The sequence below is a fragment of the Bombina bombina genome, chromosome 3 (assembly GCF_027579735.1).
Source record: "Bombina bombina isolate aBomBom1 chromosome 3, aBomBom1.pri, whole genome shotgun sequence".
In the NCBI taxonomy this organism is placed as follows: Eukaryota; Metazoa; Chordata; class Amphibia; order Anura; family Bombinatoridae; genus Bombina; species Bombina bombina.
The window spans coordinates 1,270,644,165-1,270,664,684 of NC_069501.1; the positions used below are offsets into that span (position 1 = coordinate 1,270,644,165).

General features: G+C 41.3%; 1 protein-coding gene across 1 annotated transcript in view; it reads right to left on the reverse strand.

The window, feature by feature from the left end:
- Nucleotides 1–20,520, reverse strand: part of NUP98 (nucleoporin 98 and 96 precursor) — a 655,099-nt gene that overhangs the window by 67,335 nt on the left and 567,244 nt on the right. The window contains 3 exon segments of the mRNA XM_053705662.1: nt 1,876–2,299; nt 2,445–2,574; nt 2,836–3,015. Of these exon segments, the coding sequence (XP_053561637.1) occupies nt 1,876–2,299; nt 2,445–2,574; nt 2,836–3,015 (734 nt within the window).

The window sequence follows — 20,520 nt, forward strand, 5'->3', positions numbered from 1 at the left end:
CCCTCACTTGAGGAATCATCTTGGGCATCATTTTCTCTAAATTTTGTGTCACATAAAACACATCTATTTAAATGAGAAGGGACCTTGGCTTCCCCACATTCAGAACACAGTCTATCTGGCAGTTCAGACATGTTAAACAGGCATAAACTTGATAACAAAGTACAAAAAACGTTTTAAAATAAAACCGTTACTGTCACTTTAAATTTTAAACTGAACACACTTTATTACTGCAATTGCGAAAAAGTATGAAGGAATTGTTCAAAATTCACCAAAATTTCACCACAGTGTCTTAAAGCCTTAAAAGTATTGCACACCAAATTTGGAAGCTTTAACCCTTAAAATAACGGAACCGGAGCCGTTTTTATCTTTAACCCCTTTACAGTCCCTGGTATCTGCTTTGCTGAGACCCAACCAAGCCCAAAGGGGAATACGATGCCAAATGACGCCTTCAGAAAGTCTTTTCTATGTATCAGAGCTCCTCACACATGCGACTGCATGTCATGCTTCTCAAAAACAAGTGCGCAATACCGGCGCGAAAATGAGGCTCTGCCTATGATTAGGGAAAGCCCCTAGAGAATAAGGTGTCTAAAACAGTGCCGGCCGATATTATTTTACAAAAATACCCATATTAAATGATTCCTCAAGGCTAAATATGTTATATATGAATCGATTTAGCCCAGAAAATGTCTACAGTCTTAACAAGCCCTTGTGAAGCCCTTATTTACTCTGTAATAAAAATGGCTTACCGGATCCCATAGGGAAAATGACAGCTTCCAGCATTACATCGTCTTGTTAGAATGTGTCATACCTCAAGCAGCAAAAGTCTGCTCACTGTTCCCCCAACTGAAGTTAATTCCTCTCAACAGTCCTGTGTGGAACAGCCATCGATTTTAGTAACGGTTGCTAAAATCATTTTCCTCTTACAAACAGAAATCTTCATCTCTTTTCTGTTTCAGAGTAAATAGTACATACCAGCACTATTTTAAAATAACAAACTCTTGATTGAATAATAAAAACTACAGTTAAACACTAAAAAACTCTAAGCCATCTCCGTGGAGATGTTGCCTGTACAACGGCAAAGAGAATGACTGGGGAAGGCGGAGCCTAGGAGGGATCATGTGACCAGCTTTGCTGGGCTCTTTGCCATTTCCTGTTAGGGAAGAGAATATCCCACAAGTAAGGATGACGCCGTGGACCGGACACACCTATGTTGGAGAAATTCAACAGCCGTTATACCCTTTGTATGCTGTATGGTAGTATACAGGGAGGAAACATCTGCTGAGATAAATCTATAGGTAGTTTTCCACTGCAAGCCTTGAATTTTATTTAGGAGGGCCGTTGTATCCTGTATGTAGCTCGTTAACTCCCTAACCAGAGGTTGAAGAAAGGAATCTATAAGATCCGACAGGGGTTCATTCAAAGAATCTATTCCCGCTATAATTGGTCTGCCTTGTGGGGATTGTGTATTCTTGTGTGTCTTTGGAAGATAGTGAAACACAGGAATGACCGGCATTTGTGAAAATTTTCTCTTGTATAGTTTTGTTAATGATATTATTATGCCTTGCATACAAGTCAGTTTTAAAAAGGTTTAGATATGGCTGATATGTTACGAGGTCTTCAATGTTATTTAAACGCTAGTCTTCAAGATTTGAAGGATTTGGTCACCTGGGACAGATGAGTAAATCACAGTGAATAAGATGCTAAACTGCAGGGAAATGTAATCTGGCAGGTAAATAGTGGGACTAGAAGGCTGGAATTGAGAATCAGTTGTCTAGTGCACATAGTCTAAATACATTAGCTGTTTTCAACATTCTCAGTTTTACTGTGAATTATCAAGTGTAAAAAAAACACGCCCCACTAATTATCAGTACTTACGACTTTGCAGATGTTGGCTTTGGGAGGAATCCGTAATCCATCAGCTCTGTACTCATTGCATCTTCAGGCTCGCTGGATTCGCTTAATTTATCTCCACTGTGGACCACAGTCCAGTTGGGACCCCAACCAACACGAAATGACCTTCCCATGAACAACGCCATATCTATCAAGAACTTCCCACGCCCAGCCGTTATTGACTTCTCAAGGGGCACAAGGCTTTGCTGTCTCTGGGTTCCCACAGTCCTCAACTGTGCCTCAGGAGCTGGACTGGGCAAGATAAAAGCAGAAGAGAGGGGTCCTGGGGCAGACCATGGAGGCAGTGCAGGAGATGAGGACGATACTCTGGGACTATGAGAGCCCTGTTGAGGGTCAGAAGGCTTGAGAAGGCCAGCGGCAGAGAACCTAGACTGAAGCAGGGCTCCAACTATAAAAAAGAGGGACAAAGTATGAAAAAAAAGCAATGTTTTTAATAAAACTGAAGATCTTCAAATCACACCTTTTAGTATCATTACATATATATCTACATGCTGCTAGCCCCCTGACCTACTGTGCTTACAAAACCCTCTCACCAGATGTCTGTGATGGCAGCAATAGACGAGGTGATCGGGTATCTTGGACAGTGTTCACTGTGGATGTAAAATGGGTTAAATTGGTCATTTCTCCATCATCATCTTCCATGAAGAGGGACGCTTTCATCACCTAGATAGAAACAATTACAATGACAGCTGAGAAAACAAAATGGTTTTCCTTTGGAAGATAAGATGCAGGTAACAGCCAATACATGCCTTATAAGCCGCCATTCGCTTTAAAAGCAGGTAACAACCAATACAAGCCTTATAAGCCACCATTCACTAAATATTGAAATTCAGGAAGTGCCAAAAGCCACAAATAACCAAACTTGCTTAAGTCATTAACTGAAAAATGTTCCAGATGGCACCTACAGGATGCTGGAAGTCCTACCTGCAGGGCATGAGGGTTAATACCCAGTGAAGATGCAATATGAGAGGAGGCCGAAACAGGCTCCTGTTCTTCAGCAATATCTTGATCTTCTATAGCAGAATCCAGAGATTGTTCCTGTGTGATATCGGCCATGTCACTGTCCACCTCTAACACTCGACCTAGTTGCTCCACTATTGGACTCTGAACAAAAGTACACAAAGTGAGTGTTACTGCAATATGGACCTAGAGGTGGCATGTACAGATCACGTGTTTGTGCATATAGATTATACAGACATACATGCGCATACAAAAACTCATACATGTTTGGAAAATAGTTTACTAGCCAATGAAAACAAGTTGGTAGTCAAGGGAAAAAAAGGAGAGAAAAATTGTTCCAAATTAGTGTTTAAGTCATTTCTTTTCCTGCTGGTCCTCAGTAATCTCTGCAGTAGCATAGCAATCAGCAAATGTAAAAAAAAAAAAGATAAAGTAAATATCAGAAATTAGAGAGAACAGTGTCCGACTATATAGATGTGTATTGAAACAGAATAAACTATGATGATGCAGCTAATATCTGAAGTGCGCTACGTTCACTTTACTTAGTTGATTCACTAAGTTTAGCTTATCCTCAAAATGTTTTGACAAAAAACGGAAATCCGTAAATCTTCCAGAAGTATTACAATATTTGTATATATAAATGGAGAGTTTACATGAGTAATTAAAAGGACACTGAACCCAAATGTTCTCTTTCATGGTGCAGATAGGGCATACAATTTTAAGCAACTTTGTAATTTACTCCTATTATCAATTTCTTTGTTCTCTTGCTATCTTTATTTTAAAAGCGGGAATGTAAATCTTAGCAGCCAGCCCATTTTAGGTAAAGCACCATGGATAGCGCTTGCTTATTGGAGGCTTACATTTACCTACCAATAAGTAAGCATAACCCAGGTTCTCAACCAAAAATGGTCCGGCTCCTATGCATCACATTCCTGTTTTTTAAATAAAGATATAGTAAGAGAACAAATATAAATTGATAATAGGAGCAAATTAGAAAGTTGCTTAAAATGGCATGCTCTATCTGAATCATGAACGAAAATTTTTGTGTTTGGTGTCCCTTTAAGCACTTATACACAAACTACACAAGCAGTTGTTTCAAAAACATTTAACATCATCCCTTAAAGGACCAGTCAACACATTAGATTTGCATAATCAACAAATGCAAGATAACAAGACAATGCAATAGCACTTAGTCTGAACTTCAAATGAGTAGTAGATTTTTTTATAACAAATTTCAAAGTTATGTATATTTCCACTCCCCTTGTACCATGTGATATCAATCATCCAATCACAAATGCATATACGTATAGCCTGTGAATTCTTGCACATGCTCAGTAGGATCTGGTGACTCAAAAATTGTAAATATTAAAGACTATGCACATTTTTTTAATGGAAGTAAATTGGAAAGTTGTTTAAAATTACATGCTGTATCTGAATCATGAAAATTTAAATTAACCTGAGTGTCCCTTTAAGTGTGTTTGCAGAGAGGATATAGCTACTTTTGTATTGTTAATCTGATCATGCTATAGCCAGTTAGGGACAAAAATTAGCGCCTCAACTGATCAAGCAATCACAGTGCAGCCTCTTTAGCCAACAATTCAGAATCCTACAGGATCCACGGCTGGCTAAATTTTCAGAGTTAAATTGCAAGATGAAGTAAAATGCTGTAAATTACGCTTTGTTATTAGACACCATTAAACATTTTATGGTAAAATGTCCCTTTCAATTAAACTTTAACAATTTAAATTTGTCTTTAAATTTAACAGGTCATCATACACCAGGAATACATAACCACCAAACAATCCAATCTATGCACATCTACACTATATACTCTCTTAGAACTGGATCAACCGGGTTATAAATGACCAATTTAACCCCAGTTGGCAGAAAGGGCTGCAAAGTGTTAGATACAAAGGATTAATCTGGCAACCTCCAGAAGAAACCCTTTCTTACAGAAAGCAATGGGCGATTGAAGGCAATACCCTGAGTTTGGCAAAGGTGGCTCAATGCAGCAAAGTCAAGCGCTTTAAAACTCATAACTACTTTAATGCCACTTTAACACTAGAGTGAACCATAGAAATTCAGTTTTTGGTTTGGTGAATTAAGTAGAAGAATCCTTACAAGCTGGATATATAGGGAATTTTACCTTTGGGTTCCTAATGTATGATCATTCTGTTTCTACGGTAATACCCTTCAGATGGCTTACACCCTGGGAATTGCTAGAATACTTGCGCTCATATCCAGCAGAGATTAAACTGGCTTTTACAGCATAATCTCATCATGGCTTATTTCTTCAGGAATTTATTGCACAAAAGTATCAAAACAATAGCTTGACCATTACGGAAACTGTATCTAGGCCACTGTGCTTTTCAGTTCTGATTAATGTTATAGAAACAATATTCCTTCATACTTACGAGTACAGAATAATCGCGCTCACTCACCAATTGCACAGTTCACATTATGTCACCAGTCCTGTGACAAAAATATTGTAGAAAAAGGATCATTTTTCTCTCTAGGTTGAGCAAACACTATTCGACACCATATGAAGGGCTTAAACCCAGAGTTTGGTCACATTTCAGCTAAAGAATAATTTATAATTACTCAGAATGAAAGCTAGTCTTAAATTTGTTTTATGGGATAGCACTACACCCTGCAAATTTTATCAAGTGGCATGGGTGGCTTTTTAAAAATACAGTGGCCTGGTCAAATATATATCTAAAATGGAGTCCAAAATTATTTGTGACATTTCAGGATTATCTAACCCTTCATCAGACCAAACTGTAAATAACACTTTATATATAGTAAGCACAAACTCAGCCTCCTATGTCAGCATTTGGAAGGTTCAGGTGTAACTGGGCAGTTGTACAGTGTAGCCTCATGAGTTACCATAGTGATAAAAGAAAACAAATAAGGAGCTGGTGAACATTAAAGTGAGTGGGCTTGCATACAAAATGTCAGGAAATATTAAAACTGCTGCTACGTAGCCTATTCACTCCATAACTAAAGGGACATGAATATCAGGAGTGATAAGTTTAAACACATGGTTTGTAATTGCACGTTATGCGATGTTCTGCTCTCTGCACCAGTCACATTAACCAGAGATGCAGAAAAATCAAGTTAAACACAAATTATCTGACATTTAGGATTAAAAGCATCTTGTATATTTAATACACTGGGCTTCAAAGAAACCAGCAACCATAGAAAAAAGGTATAGACAGAGGATGTAGGTTTTCAAAATGCTGCAGATTCTATAAACCAGTTATATGATTTGCAGAGTTTGCTAGACATGCATTTGTCAGTTTTGTTAGGATCTGAATGCGAAAAGCGGTGGCCACTTGCGGCACACAGGTCTTTAAAAAGCTGGATGATGTCTTGTGAAAAACACACACACTAAGATCTGGATTTGTACAAATTATAGTGTGATGCACTTTCACAAGAATAAATCACACAAAAAGTGATCAAACTTAAAGGGAAAGAGTACTATAAAATGCTTTTCCCTTTAATGCGTTTCCAATGACTTGTTATACCAGTTGCAAAGTATAAAATGTATGGGAAATTGCTTATTTAGTTTTGTTTTTGTATATGAAAAAGGTTCCTGATGTATTGAAAAGGGCTGCGCTTGGAGGGAGAGTATTCGTTATTAGCATCTCTATATATTTACAAACAATAATACTTATCTCAACATACGAGACCAATACTTGGAGAGAAAAAATAAAATTTATACTTACCTAATAAATTTCTCTCTTTCCGGAGATGAGTCCACGGCTTGAGTAAATACTGTTGGGAACCAATAACCAAGCAAGACAACATGGATAAATAGGGAGGGACAAGACAGGCAGTCCTAAACAGAAGGCACCAACGCTTGAAGAACCTTTCTCCCAAAGGAAGCCTCAGCCGAGGCAAAAATATCAAATTTGGAAAAAGGATGTAGAGAAGACCAAGTTGCAGCCTTGCAAATTTGTTCCACAGAAGCTTCATTTTTGAAAGCCCAAGAAGAGGAAACGGCTCTTGTGGAATGAGCCGTAATTCTCTAAGGTGGCTGCTGTCCAGCCAAACTAATTATACTTTGTAAACAAAAAGAAAGAGTAGCAGTAGATTTCAGACCTTTACGTTTCCCAGAGAAACAAAGAAGGCAGAGGACTGGCGAAAATCCTTAGTCGCCTGTAAGTAGAATTTAAGAGCACGTACAACATCCAAATTGTGTAACAAACGTTCTTTGGAAGAAGGATTAGGACACAGAGAGGGTACAACAATCTCCTGATTGATATTTTTATTAGAAACAACCTTAGGAAGGAAACCTAACTTAGAATGAAGAACCGCCTTATCGGCATGAAAAATAAGATAAGGGGAATCACACTGCAGAGCTCAGAGTTCCGAGACTCTTCGAGCAGAAGAGAAAGCAACAAGAAGCAAAACCTTTCAAGTTAACTTAAAATGTCTATAGAATAGAACAGCTCAAACTGAGCCAGTTGTAAAACTTTAAGAACAAGGTTAAGGCCCCAAGGAGGAGCAAGAGACTTTAAGAAAGGCCTGACAAAAAGATTGCACATCTGGCACATCCGCCAAACGTTTATGTAGTAAAACTGATAAAGCAGAAATCTGACCCTTCAGGGTACTGACTGACAATCCCTTCTCCAGGCCTTCCTGAAGAAAAGATAATTGTATGAATTCTAATTCTACTCCAAGGAGTAGCCCATTGATTCACACCAATAAAGATATTTACGCCATATCTTATGGTAAATCTTTCTAGTAGGCTTGCGAGCTTGAATCATGGTCTCAATGACCGACTCAGAAAAACCACGCTTAGACAGAATTAAGCGTTCAATCTCCAAGCAGTCAGCTTCAGAGAAACAAGATTTAGATGAAGGAAGGGACCCTGAATCAGGAGGTCCTTCCTCAGAGGTAGTCTCCAAGGTGGGAAAGATGACATCTCCACTAGGTCTGCAAACCATATCCTGCGAGGCCACGCAGGGGCTATTAGAATCATAGACACCCTCTCCTGTTTGATACGAGCAATGATTTGTGGGAGAGCAAACTGAGGAAACAGGTAAGCCAACCTGAAAACCCAAGGAACCACCAGAGCATCTATCAGAACAGCCTGCGGACCTATTGACCTTGAACCGTACCTTGGAAGCTGGGCGTTCTGACAGGACGCCATCAGATCCAACTCTGGCACCCCCCATTTGAGGACTAAGCTGGAAAACACCTCCGAATGGAGTTCACACTCCCCGGGATGAAAAGTCTGTCTGCTCAGAAAATCCGCTTACCAGTTGCCTACTCCTGTAAAGTGGATGGCAAAATAGACAGCAATTGTGGGTCTCTGCCCACTGAAGAATCAGAGTAACCTCCTTCATGGTTAAGGAACTCCGAGTTACTCCCTGGTGATTGATGTAAGCCACAAAGGTTATGTTTGACTGGAACATGATAAACTGGGCAGAGGACAACTGAGGCCAAGCCAATAGAGCATTGTAAATTAGCCCTCAACTACAAGATGTTGATGGGAAGAGCAGACTCCTCCCAAGTCCAAAGGCCCTGAGCTTTTAACGAGTTCCAGACTGCTCCCCAGCCCAGCAGGCTGTCGTTCGTGGTAACGATCACCCAGGAAAAATCTCAGAAAGCATGTGCCCTGAGACCGATGTTCCTGAGAAATCGACCACGGAAGAGAATTCCTTGACTGATCTAACTATTCTCTGAGACAGATCCGCATTGTCGCCATTTCATTGTCTGAGCATGCACAACTGGGGAGCGCTCAAATGGAATCGAGCAAAAGGAATGATGTCCATGGAAGCCACCATCAGACCGATTACCTCCATAGCTTGAGCCACTGAAGGATAAGCAGTAGCTTGGAGAGAAGCAAGAGGAAATTATTTTGTTTTTCCTGATCTCTGTCAGAAAAATCTTCATCAATAGAGAATCTATTATGGTCCCTAAGAACATTACTCTTGTAGCAGGGGAAAGGGAGCTTTTTTCCAGATTCACATTCCATCCGTGGGAACGAAGAAAAGACAATATCTGTGTGAGATTTTGCTGGTTGAAAAGATGGCGTCTGAACCAATATGTCGTCCAGGTAGGGTGCCACAGCAATTCCACGAGAACGGATCACTGCCAAAAGAGACCCCAGAACCTTTAAAAAAAAACTGGGAGCTGTGGCTAGACCAAATGGAAGGGCCACAAACTGGAAATATTTGTCCAGAAAGGCAAATCTCAGGAATCTGTGATGGTCCCTGTGAATAGGAACATGAAGATATGCATCCTTTAGGTATATGGCTGTCATGAACTGACGCGTATAGTCTCCATCTTGGCAGATGGAACTTTGAGAAACTTGTTTAGACACTTCAAGTCTAGAATTGGACGGAAAGTTTCCTTTTTTTTGGGAACCACAAATAGGTGGAAGTAGAACCAGAGATACTGTTCCTGCACTGGAACTATCACTCCCAGGGAGGAAAGATGGATGTATACATTTCAAGAATGCCTCTCTTTATCTGGTCTGCAGATAATCTTGAGAGAAGGAATCTGCCTCTGGGAGGAAAAGCCTTGAATTCCAATTTGTAACCCTGGGATACTATGTCCACAGTCCAGGGATCTGGGACATCTCATATCCAGGCTTGAGAGAACTGAGAAAGTCTGCCCCCCACCTGACCAGATACCGGATCGGGGGCAAACCCTTCATGCTGATTTGGAATCAGCTGCGGGTTTCTTTGATTGTTTCCCCTTGTTCCAAGACTGATTGGGTTTCCAAGACGACTTGGATTGTTCCTGCTTGGAAGAAGGGGAAGGCTTTCCACTGAAGTTACGAAAGGAACGAAAATTACTCTGACGTCCTTTAGGCCTATTCTTATCTTGAGGTAATAAAGACCCTTTTCCACCCGTAATATCCGATATAATTTCTGCCAAACCAGGTCCAAACAAGGTTTTGCCCTTGTAAGGAATCGCAAGAAGCTTGACTTTAGAGTAAACATCCGCAGACCAGGATTTCAACCATTACGCCCTGCGGGCTAGGATAGCGAAACTAGACGTTTTAGCTCCTAGTCTAACAACCTGTAAAATGGCATCTGCAATAAAGGAATTGGCCAATTTAAGAGCTTTAATCCTATCTTAAATTTCATCCAAGGAAATCTCTACTTGAAGTGAATCAGACAAGGCGTTGAACCAATAAGATGCCACACTAGTCAATGTTGCCATTGGAGACCTTGATAAACAAATCTTTTTCAAATAAGCCTACAGCTTCTTGTCCATCGTATTCTTAAAAGAGCAGCTATCCTCAATAGGAATAGTGGTTCTCTTTGCCAGAGTGGAAATGGCCACTTCAACTTTGGGTACAGTAGGTCTTTAATGAAGTCCTTAAAAGGAAACTTTTTTTAAAAATGGGAGACTGGGAAAGAAGACACCCCTGGTTTCTCCCATTCCTGTGAGATAATCTTCCTAGCACGGTCCGGCACAGGAAAAACCTCCAAAATGGAAAGTTCATCAATGAAACGATTACCTTTACTAGATTTCTTAGGAGTGACAACGACAGGGGTATCCGAGTCATCTAAAGTAGCTAAAACCTCCTTTAACAATACACAAAGGTGTTCAAGCTTAAATCTGAAGTATACCACCTCAGTCTCAGTAGAAGGAATTACACTGTCCGAATCTGAGATTTCACCCTCAGAAAGTCTAGATGTATCTTCCTCAGACTTATGAGAAAGTGCAATTTTTTTAGGAAGGAGAACTGAGGACAGGCACCTTACTTTCTGAATTTCTAGATTTCCTCAGCGTTTTCCTTGTAATCTGGGAATGGCAGCGAATGCCACAGATACCACTGAAGATACCTGGGCAGCAATTTCAGCTTTTAAAGAAACTCCACTAGGAGTTAGAGAAACCTCAAGGCACTGCATGGGACGCCATTGAGGCTTGGGACGTAGCAGGAGAAAGCTGAGGTATTATTTTAACAGCATCATCCTGAAACATTAAGCTCAAAAATTTCACCTTTATTTTGCAAGGTTTTCTTGACACATGAACAAAATTGCATGGCAGCTGCAACTTGTGAATCTAAACATAAGCATGAATTAATGAGAGCAGGCTCTTACTCCATATCAGACATGTTGTGAAACAGTAAACTTGTACAGATAAGTTTCAAATATTTTAATATTCAATTAAAATAAGCCAAGGAGAAAATACTTTAAATTTAATCCCAAATTAGGATCGATACCCAGCTAAAATTATGTGTGAAAAGTTAAGAAAAAACTTTTAATAATCAAATAAACTTCTAAAATACCCTCAGGCAACCACACACCTCAATTGAGATGCCTTACCGCTACCAAGACCGGATCACCCAGAAATGGAGAAAAACAAATTCTGCTTACCTGATTTTCTTTTCTTCTGATGGAAAGAGTCCACAGCTGCATTCATTACTTTTGAGAATTAAGGACCTGGCCACCAGGAAGAGACAAAGACACCCCAGCCAAAGGCTTAAATACTCGTCTCACTCACCTCATCCCCCAGTCATTCTGCCAAGGAACAGCAGAAAAAATAGGGTGAAAGGTGCCAGAAGAATAATAATGACGAAGCACATAAATTACGGGTGGGAAGCTGTGGACTCTCCATCAGAAGAAAAGGAAATCAGGTAAGCATAATTTATGTTTTTCTTCATAAATGGAATGAGTCCACAGCTGCATTCATTACTTTTGGGAAAACAATACCCAAGCTATAGAGGACATGGAATGCCAAGACGGGAGGGTACAATAGGCAGCCCATACTGACGGCACTAGGCCTGAACCTCTACCCAATAAAAAAAGAAAACGCTTCGTCCGAAGCTGAGAACATTTTAAGAGGAAATGCCCCAAAAGACACTGACTCGCAGTCAGTCCAGAAGGCAAACTAGAGGCAGCAAACGGACTTGACTGAGCCAACATTACTCCAGGAGTACCGTCGCCCAACAGACGGCCCCCCACAAATGAAGGGGACAAGGCAAAGGAGAACCAAGGAAACCGAAAGGTCCCCTAAAACAAAAAAAAGAACACCTCCAAGAGTGAGCCCAGCTCACAGAGATCCAAAAGGGGCCCAAACAGGGAAAGAAGGCCATGCCTATACCAAGTGAAACCCGGGATAAGACCAGGCACAGAGACAGAAAAGACATCTCTCCAACATCCTGCAAGCACGGAATGCAACTGAAGAGGCAAAGTCCTCCCAGTGTCTGACCATAGAATACCAAAGCATTCGACCATGAAAAAGTGTGTAATACACCCAGGTGAAAAACCCCAAGTTTGAGAACACAGAGTCCATAAAAGGACGACACAGAGGGTACTTGCGAGGAGGAAGAAAATGTCAAGCAAGAAACAGGCGGCAAAAGCAACCCCCAGACAGAGGGCACGCTCCAGGCAATCTAAGTCGCTGGACCTACACACAGGTCCCTAAAAAGGGGAACACAAAACCTCAAATTGAGGCCCCCCGAGAAGGGGAGAATACCCTCAGAACCCGAAGGAAGAGTAAACCCTCTTCTGAAATCAATGGAGCAAGTTGAAAGAAAAATCTATACCCTAGCAGACTAAGCTAACAGGATAGACTCAACAAGGCTCACACATCCAGAGGAGACTGCGACCTGAACGTGCCGCCTTAGACCGCTTGGCCATCCTGACCTGCAGACCCACACCCAGCAGTACCAACCCAGCCTCAGGGATCCCAGACAGGGGAACAAAATAATCCCAAAACAGGTACAGGAAAGAGCGTAGGGATAGCCCAGCCACCCCCACAGGGTACAAGTACAACGCAACTCTGAAAACAGACAAGGCCACAGACCTAAGGATCTATCAAAATAAAGGCCCAACAAGTCTGACTTGGAGCCAGCAAGACCGCAGGGGGAACCAATGCAACCTTTCCGCCTCCCATCCAGGAGAAGCCCCAAGCAAGGACTCCATCTCCATAGGGAGGAGAATATCCCCTAAAGGAAAGGGATGATGCCGGAAGGGCAACAAATGTCCTCAAGGCCCGAAGTCATCGGCTAATGGGTAGAGAAATTCCCAACACAGATGTCCTAGAAAAAGACCCCCCTACAAGTAGCTTGACAAGCAGAAGCACAGCCAACCCATTTGCCTGCAGAGCAGGGAATGCACAGGAACACTGGCAAGCTGACCAGGGGAATGCAATCCTAAGGCACACCAAAAAATGGACATCCAGCGCCAGCAGCTGGGTATGAACCAAAAATCCTTGAGGCACAAGCCACACAGCTAACCACCAGATGACATGGGCTACTCTGTGGCAAAGAGTAAAAAATACTCAGAAAACCTGGCCAACCAGGTTAGGTAGATGGACCAAGGACATAGCCCAAGTTCCCACTACCGTGGAACACCCAGACCAGCCCTGAGATCCAAGATTCCAAAACCACCCAAGACTGGGTCAGGAAAAAAGCAGAGCAAAGCTTCAGCAACCGGAAGTCTCAGGGAGAAAAACAGGTCCGGGCACCTAATAGTTCAGGCAAACCTTAACCTAGAAATAAAACACCCCAGCTGGCCAAAAAGTCAGACAAGGGATATGGATGCATATCCAGAGAATCCGGATAGCGAGAAGATCTCGAAAGCCCCGACCAAAGGAAGGAACCACCCCTAGCTAAAGTCCAACGCTCCAAGGAGCAAGGCAAGAAGTCGTATGAAGATACTTCTCAGATCCTCAGGACAACCAAGGGATACATCAAGGTCAAAATCCTACTACCAGGACTAGACTCCTAATCACCTCCAAAACAAGAAGAGGACACAAGCAAGAGTAAGGCACTAAGCCTACCCAGCTCCGGAAAACCCAGAGCTAAACAAAGTCCCCACAGGGAACAACCATCACCCGGAAACACAGACCCCTAAAAAGGAGATCCAACTCATCCAGAGACAATGGAAGACCCAAAGGTCTCTTATAACTCAGACAGACAGTACACGTCAAAGAGTAAAAGCTGCATCTAGATACACCATAAACAGCGTACACCTGCAAGGTGTCAAGAGCTGCAACTGGTTTGAAACTGCAAACCTTTCGCATACTAGACAGCTATCCTGTACAAGCTGTTGGATCAAGTCCAAAAGGACAAATCCAGAGGCCTAAAAATGAAGGCCAAACTCGCCTTTTGGAGGACAGGACCACAAGAGGTGGATGGCTCAGCAATCCCTTGATTCCCCGAGCCAGAGGAACCAGTCGCTCTGAAATGGCATACGGAACAAAACTGGTTGACATGTGTCAATGAGGCCAATCCGGATTAGTCACCGGACACAATCTGAATCCAAAATAGTCTCAGTATCAGAATCCTCCATAACTGGATAGAGGATATATAAATATATACTAAAGGGGGGGCGGAGCCGGCTGGCGAGACGGATGGCCGCACTTTAATGTGAGCTCCGACCAAAATTGCCCAAGATAGTTGTTACGGGGACATTTGAGCACAGACTACAGGCACAACACACTCAAACCACCTCCGGATCGGATGGGGACCTAAATAGAGGTGACAAAAATTGCCATAGCTGGATCTTTGACGCCACTAAATACCGCGGCCTAAATCGCGGCCGCCATCTTTGAAGCCTGAGGGTAAAATGTAACACCGGAACCCTCCGGATCCCTATCCCAATCAGCGCACTGGAGCAAAGGACCCCGGAGGAGACATTGAAATATAGGTAATACCTGACCATAGAATGCGGACCATGTGGGGTGTTATTGATGCGGAACTTTACCGTAACCACCAACTCCATAACGCTAAGATATGACACGCTGCATGGGAGCATAAATACTTCTATCACCATAGGCATCACACTGATCGAATATACCCACTATTAGCACACATCAGCCAACGCTTAGTCTCATATGAACTGTGACATGCAAAGCAGCTACTTAATAATAAGAAACTGAGACTTTGAAAAGTAAGCACGATACAGACACAGGGGAAGTTTTGTTATCCTCTAATTACTGCGTCAACAATTTTTGGCTGCATGCCTGAAGCCACTACAAAGCACACATTAATGGCCTGAGAACTGAAGAAATGCATAGTACAAGCCATGCTGATATACTACCTCATTTAACATAAGCACAGCTCGCAACTACTGAGTAAGATTTCTAATATAATCTCCAATCAACATTGTAAGAACTGTCTCTCTATCCTGGCCTAATTTTTAGTGAGTATAAGTGATAACATTCTAAAGGAAAAGATTCTGATTATAGCACCGCATGAAAATGTCACCAAAAAAGATTGTCAAACCGGGCAAAGATACAAAAAAACCTGCTGCAACCAAACACTCAGTGAGCACTTTCTTTAGACCTGCTGAAGCCTCACAGTCTATCCTACCTGACCAAGCCACATCACAGAGACCTGAGATGTCACTCTCAGACAGTGAGGATAGTGATATGGAAGATTCTGTTCAGGTATCTAAATCCTTCTTAGCCACCATACCATCTAAACATGATCTGGATAACATAGTTGTCAAGGTTAGAGATTGCATAAAAGAGGAATTAGCTACCCTAAGAAGAGATATGTCAGAAATTGGCAACAGGGTAGAAGCCCTAGAAGAAGATAATGAGTTTATGAGTCACGAAATCTCTAATCTGCAAACTACAGCTAATGTACACGACTCCATGCTTCTACAACTGCAAGATAAACTAGAAGATTTAGAGAATAGAGAAAGAAGACAGAATCTTCGTGTTAGAGGGATCCCAGAAACAATCTTGCCCAACACGATCCCTGAATTCCTTAAAGGCCTCTTCTCTTTTTTACTGGGCCCCACTTCTACTACAGATCTATCCATGGATAGAGCTCATAGAGCTCTAAGACCAAAGCCTTCAGAACAAGCACCTCCAAGAGATATCATTCTCAAGCTGACACACTTCCAGGCCAAAGAAGACATCATGAAAGCAGCAAGACGAATTAAGGATATCAATTTCCAAAACTGCCACCTACAAATATTCACAGACCTGGCCCCTCGTACTCTACAAAGGCGTAAAGAATACCAACATCTAACAGCGCTTCTCAGAACTAAAGGAATACCATATCGTTGGGGCTTTCCATGCTCTATTAACATCTCACACGGCGGCAATAAGCTGTCATGTAAAACTTTAGACGAGGTACCAGAAATTTGTGCAGCACTGGGGATAGAACCCCCCCAGCCAACAACATCAAAAGAAGACGAAGAATTTGCAGGGGCACCCAAACCAATGAGGCATCCTAAAGCACAATGGCAGCAGCAGAAAAGTAAAAGACCGAAGAACTCCCAAGACTTTACACCTGTGGATAATCCAGGATAACGTTGATAAGAGCTGATCGGGTGAGATAAATCTATGTTATCTAAATATTAAATCTTATGTTTCCTCATTTCACTATGAACACTAGCACACTTCTTATTTGCTGGACTCTAAAGTAAAGAGACTGAATATGTGTGCATAAGTGATTGATTTAGTACTATATTATTTATCGACAAATGTTATATTGTCCTTGTAATTGTTTAAAATTTACTATAAGTCATACTTAGGGGCAAACTAAATTCCCCCTGAATTGTGACATGTTATGTCAAACCATTTGTTATTTGTTATTGTTTTTGTTGTTTTTATTACTGTTTACACGGTTCAAGTTTAAATCAAAATCGTTTAATTTGATATTTTTGTTTACACGCTATTCACATGCAATCACCAAACTCCAGGTATATGCTCTTTCTATACTATTATTGAATGGTTCGCACAGTCTCATGGATAGACCTAACAATCAGACAGGTACTGACCCATTAAATAGATAATGACAGACAAAACAACAATTGTGTGCATGACACAAAATGTAAGAGGGTTCAACACACCTCACAAAAGGCGCATAGCATTCACTGACATTAAGCATAGACAAGCAGACATCATATTTTTGCAGGAAACGCATTACATAGCAGGACAAGAACCAGGTTTTTTCGCATCCACATATACCAGACACTTTCACAGCAGTCACCCATCCAAAAAAATCTCAGGAGTCAGTATACTGCTTCATAACTCATTACAGTTCCATGTCCAACAAACTGATGGGGATACCGAAGGAAGATACCTGGCCCTGGGGGGACTACTTCAAGGGAAACCGATTACTCTGGTCAATATTTATGCCCCCAACACACACCAAGCCCCCTTCTTTCGCAGAATAACCAATGATATCTTAGCCTTTTACAAGGGGTCCCTCATAGTTGGTTGCGACTTAAACACCCCACTAAATCCAACGATGGATAGTTCTACTGCTCAATCACTAGTATCGAAAAAATCACTTAAGTCCATCAGGGATGATCTGACATTAATGGGAATCCATGTCGTCTGGCGGGTTCAACATCCAAACAATAAGAAATTTACCCATTACTCAGCACCACAGAACACGCACTCCCGTATAGATTACATATTTATAGACCATAACACCATCTCCTCAGTGACCTCATCAGACATCATACCGACTAGCTGGTCCGACCATTCGGCAGTTACATGTAAGCTGCAATGGTCCTCACTCCCTTTTAAACCATTTCAATGGCGATTTGATGACACTATACTCAATGAACCACCAATATTACAACAAGTAGAGAAGTCGTTAGTAGATTACTTTAAGCATAACAGCACCCCAAATATAAACCCATTCTCACTCTGGGAAGCTCATAAATGTGTCATCAGGGGTGAAATGATAAAACTCAAAGCCCTGCAAAATAAAAGTAATAGATCACAACAGACAGACCTCACTGCATCTTATCAAAACGCAGAGAACTTATATAAGGACAACCTGCATGATGACTCCCTAAAATCATTGCGGGATCAAGCCAAATTGAAACTTCAAAAATTTCTAGAATTAGCAGCCCAGAAGCAGACACTAAAATTACAACAGAAATTTTTTCTGGAAGGAAATAGGCCCGGGAAACTCTTAGCAAGAGCACTTAAAACCAGACAATCAGCCCATTATATCCCTATGTTACAAGACCCTTCTGGTGGATCAACGGTAGAGACTAAGAGGATCACAGAAATCTTTAGAGATTACTATACCATGTTATACAACTTGACGCCACATAGGAATCACAAAACACATTTTAATGACTGTTGTAAGTACTTAGATACTGTGACCCTACCTAAACTAACAGCGGAAGATCTTAGCCCCTTAGACTCAGCAATAACCGCTGAAGAGATTACCAACGCTATAAACTCATTAAAACAAGGAAAAAGCCCTGGGCCTGACGGCCTCACTAGCGGTTATTACAAAAAATTTAAGCATCTTTTGATCCCACATTTACTTTTGGTTTTTAATTATATTGATAAATCCCATGGCTTACCCGCCTCTATGCTTGAAGCAGTAGTTACACTTATACCGAAACCAGGTAAAGACTCGACTATTACATCAAACTACCGCCCAATATCTCTCCTGAATATAGATATTAAGATATATGCTAAAATCCTATCCACCAGAATTAATAAAGTACTCCCCTCATTGATACATCCAGATCAGGTGGGTTTCGTGCCGCAGAGAGAGGCTAAAGACAACACTGTAAAAGTTTTACATCTTATGCAATATGCAGCTATACATGACATTCCCTTTACTCTACTTTCGACCGACGCTGAAAAAGCCTTTGACAGACTAGACTGGACCTTTTTAAAAGTTACCCTACAGAAATTTGGTTTCCCAGACAGTTTTATTCAAAAAATTCTAGCCCTTTACACTAACCCCACTGCCAAGATTAAAATTAATGGTACACTTTCCAACTCCTTCCCCATATTAAACGGTACTAGACAAGGGTGCCCTTTGTCACCCTTATTATTCGTTCTATCGATGGAGATTCTTGCTACTAAATTACGTGACAATCCTGCTATAACTGGACTTACTATAAACTCAACTCATCATAAATTGGCACTTTATGCAGATGACTTACTACTGACACTAACTCATCCAAACATATCCCTACCTGCGGCACGAGACACACTGGAAGAATTCGGCCTCCACTCTAATTATTTAGTTAATAAACATAAATCTGAATTGCTCCCCATAAATCTAAATGAGTCTGACATTCAAGCACTTAGCTCACAGGTACCATATTCAATACAGAGGTCCTCACTGAAGTACTTAGGGGTTCACCTCGCTAGTACTGTACAACAATTATTTGAACTGAATTATGAACCACTTCTAAACACTCTAACTAGAGACACATCAGCGTGGCTAAATAAAAATATATCTTGGTTGGGCAGGATAGGAGTGGCCAAAATGACCATACTCCCCAAGATCCTTTACTTGTTCCAAACGGTCCCTATACCGTTATCAGATACCTACCTTAATAGACTCCAATCTGTGATGAACTCATATATCTGGAAAAAGAAACCTCCCAGAATAGCTAGAACAACTCTCTACCTATCAAAAACATATGGGGGATTGGGAGTACCAGACGTAATAAAATACCGAACAGCAGTCTTCTTAAAAAGAGTGATAGACTGGTGTACAACCCCTAACGAAAATAACAAGATTTGGTTGCTATTAGAACACGACCTGACTAGATCCCCCCAACTTGGCGCATACTGCTGGCAACCGAACGGGAATCACCCAGCCTTGACAAAAATCTACCCTATAATACGAGAAACTTTTGCCGTCTGGTCTAGGACTATAGCCAAAAACCCACATATCTCAACTATCCCTTCTCCCTTGACGACTGTTCTATCCAACCCAGACTTCCCAATAGGGATGTTAGTTACACCTAAATCACAGAACAGCCTAGACAATCTCCTCCCACTGTATACACTACTGGAAGCGAACAAATTAATATCTAAACAACAATTAATGGACTTAGGAATCACACAATTCACTGACTGGTTCAAATATCTACAACTTACACATTTTGTTCACACCCATAAACTTAAACAACACACAACAAGAGATCGTACCCCTTTCGAAAAACTTTGCACTTTCAGCTCACCTTCAGCCCACGTTATATCCACCCTATATCAAATCCTACTCACACCCCCTGACCCCAAACAAATCTCTACAATACTATCTTGGCATAAAGAACTTCCGTACACACTCTCGGAGGAAGAATGGCTTGATATCTTTCGACATACCAGTAAATCAGCACATTCAGCCACCCTACTAGAAACTAACTACAAATTCTTGCTTCGGTGGTATCTCACTCCTCATAGATTAAAATATATATTCCCAGAAGCATCAGATAGATGCTGGAGGAAGTGCTTGAGTGAAGGAACACCTTACCATATCTGGTGGGAGTGCCCTAGGATTTTAAAATTCTGGACAGACATCAACCAAGAAATGAGCAGGTTATTAAATCATGAGATTGCTTTAGACCCTTTGATATATTTATTTCATATCCCACCCAAATTCCAGTTTAAGCAGTACACATCCCTATTTCAACTGGCCATATGCAGCGCCAAACAATTAATCCCAAGGATGTGGAAAACTGAGTCCACTCCAACTTTATCACACTTTACACAAATGGAAGTGAATCTATCACTAGAAAGATTCTTTTATTACAAAACTGGCAGATTAGAGTTCTACGCTGAAATGCTATATTTCTGGGATTCCTACTATCACACTGAGCAGAACTAAGTTCCTCAAGTAACGTCCTTTGATATGGACGAACCACACGGTAAAAGATGAAAGTTCCTCTCTAGCGAGACGAAGCGCACCAACTAATCCCTCAACACTCTACATACCCTTTA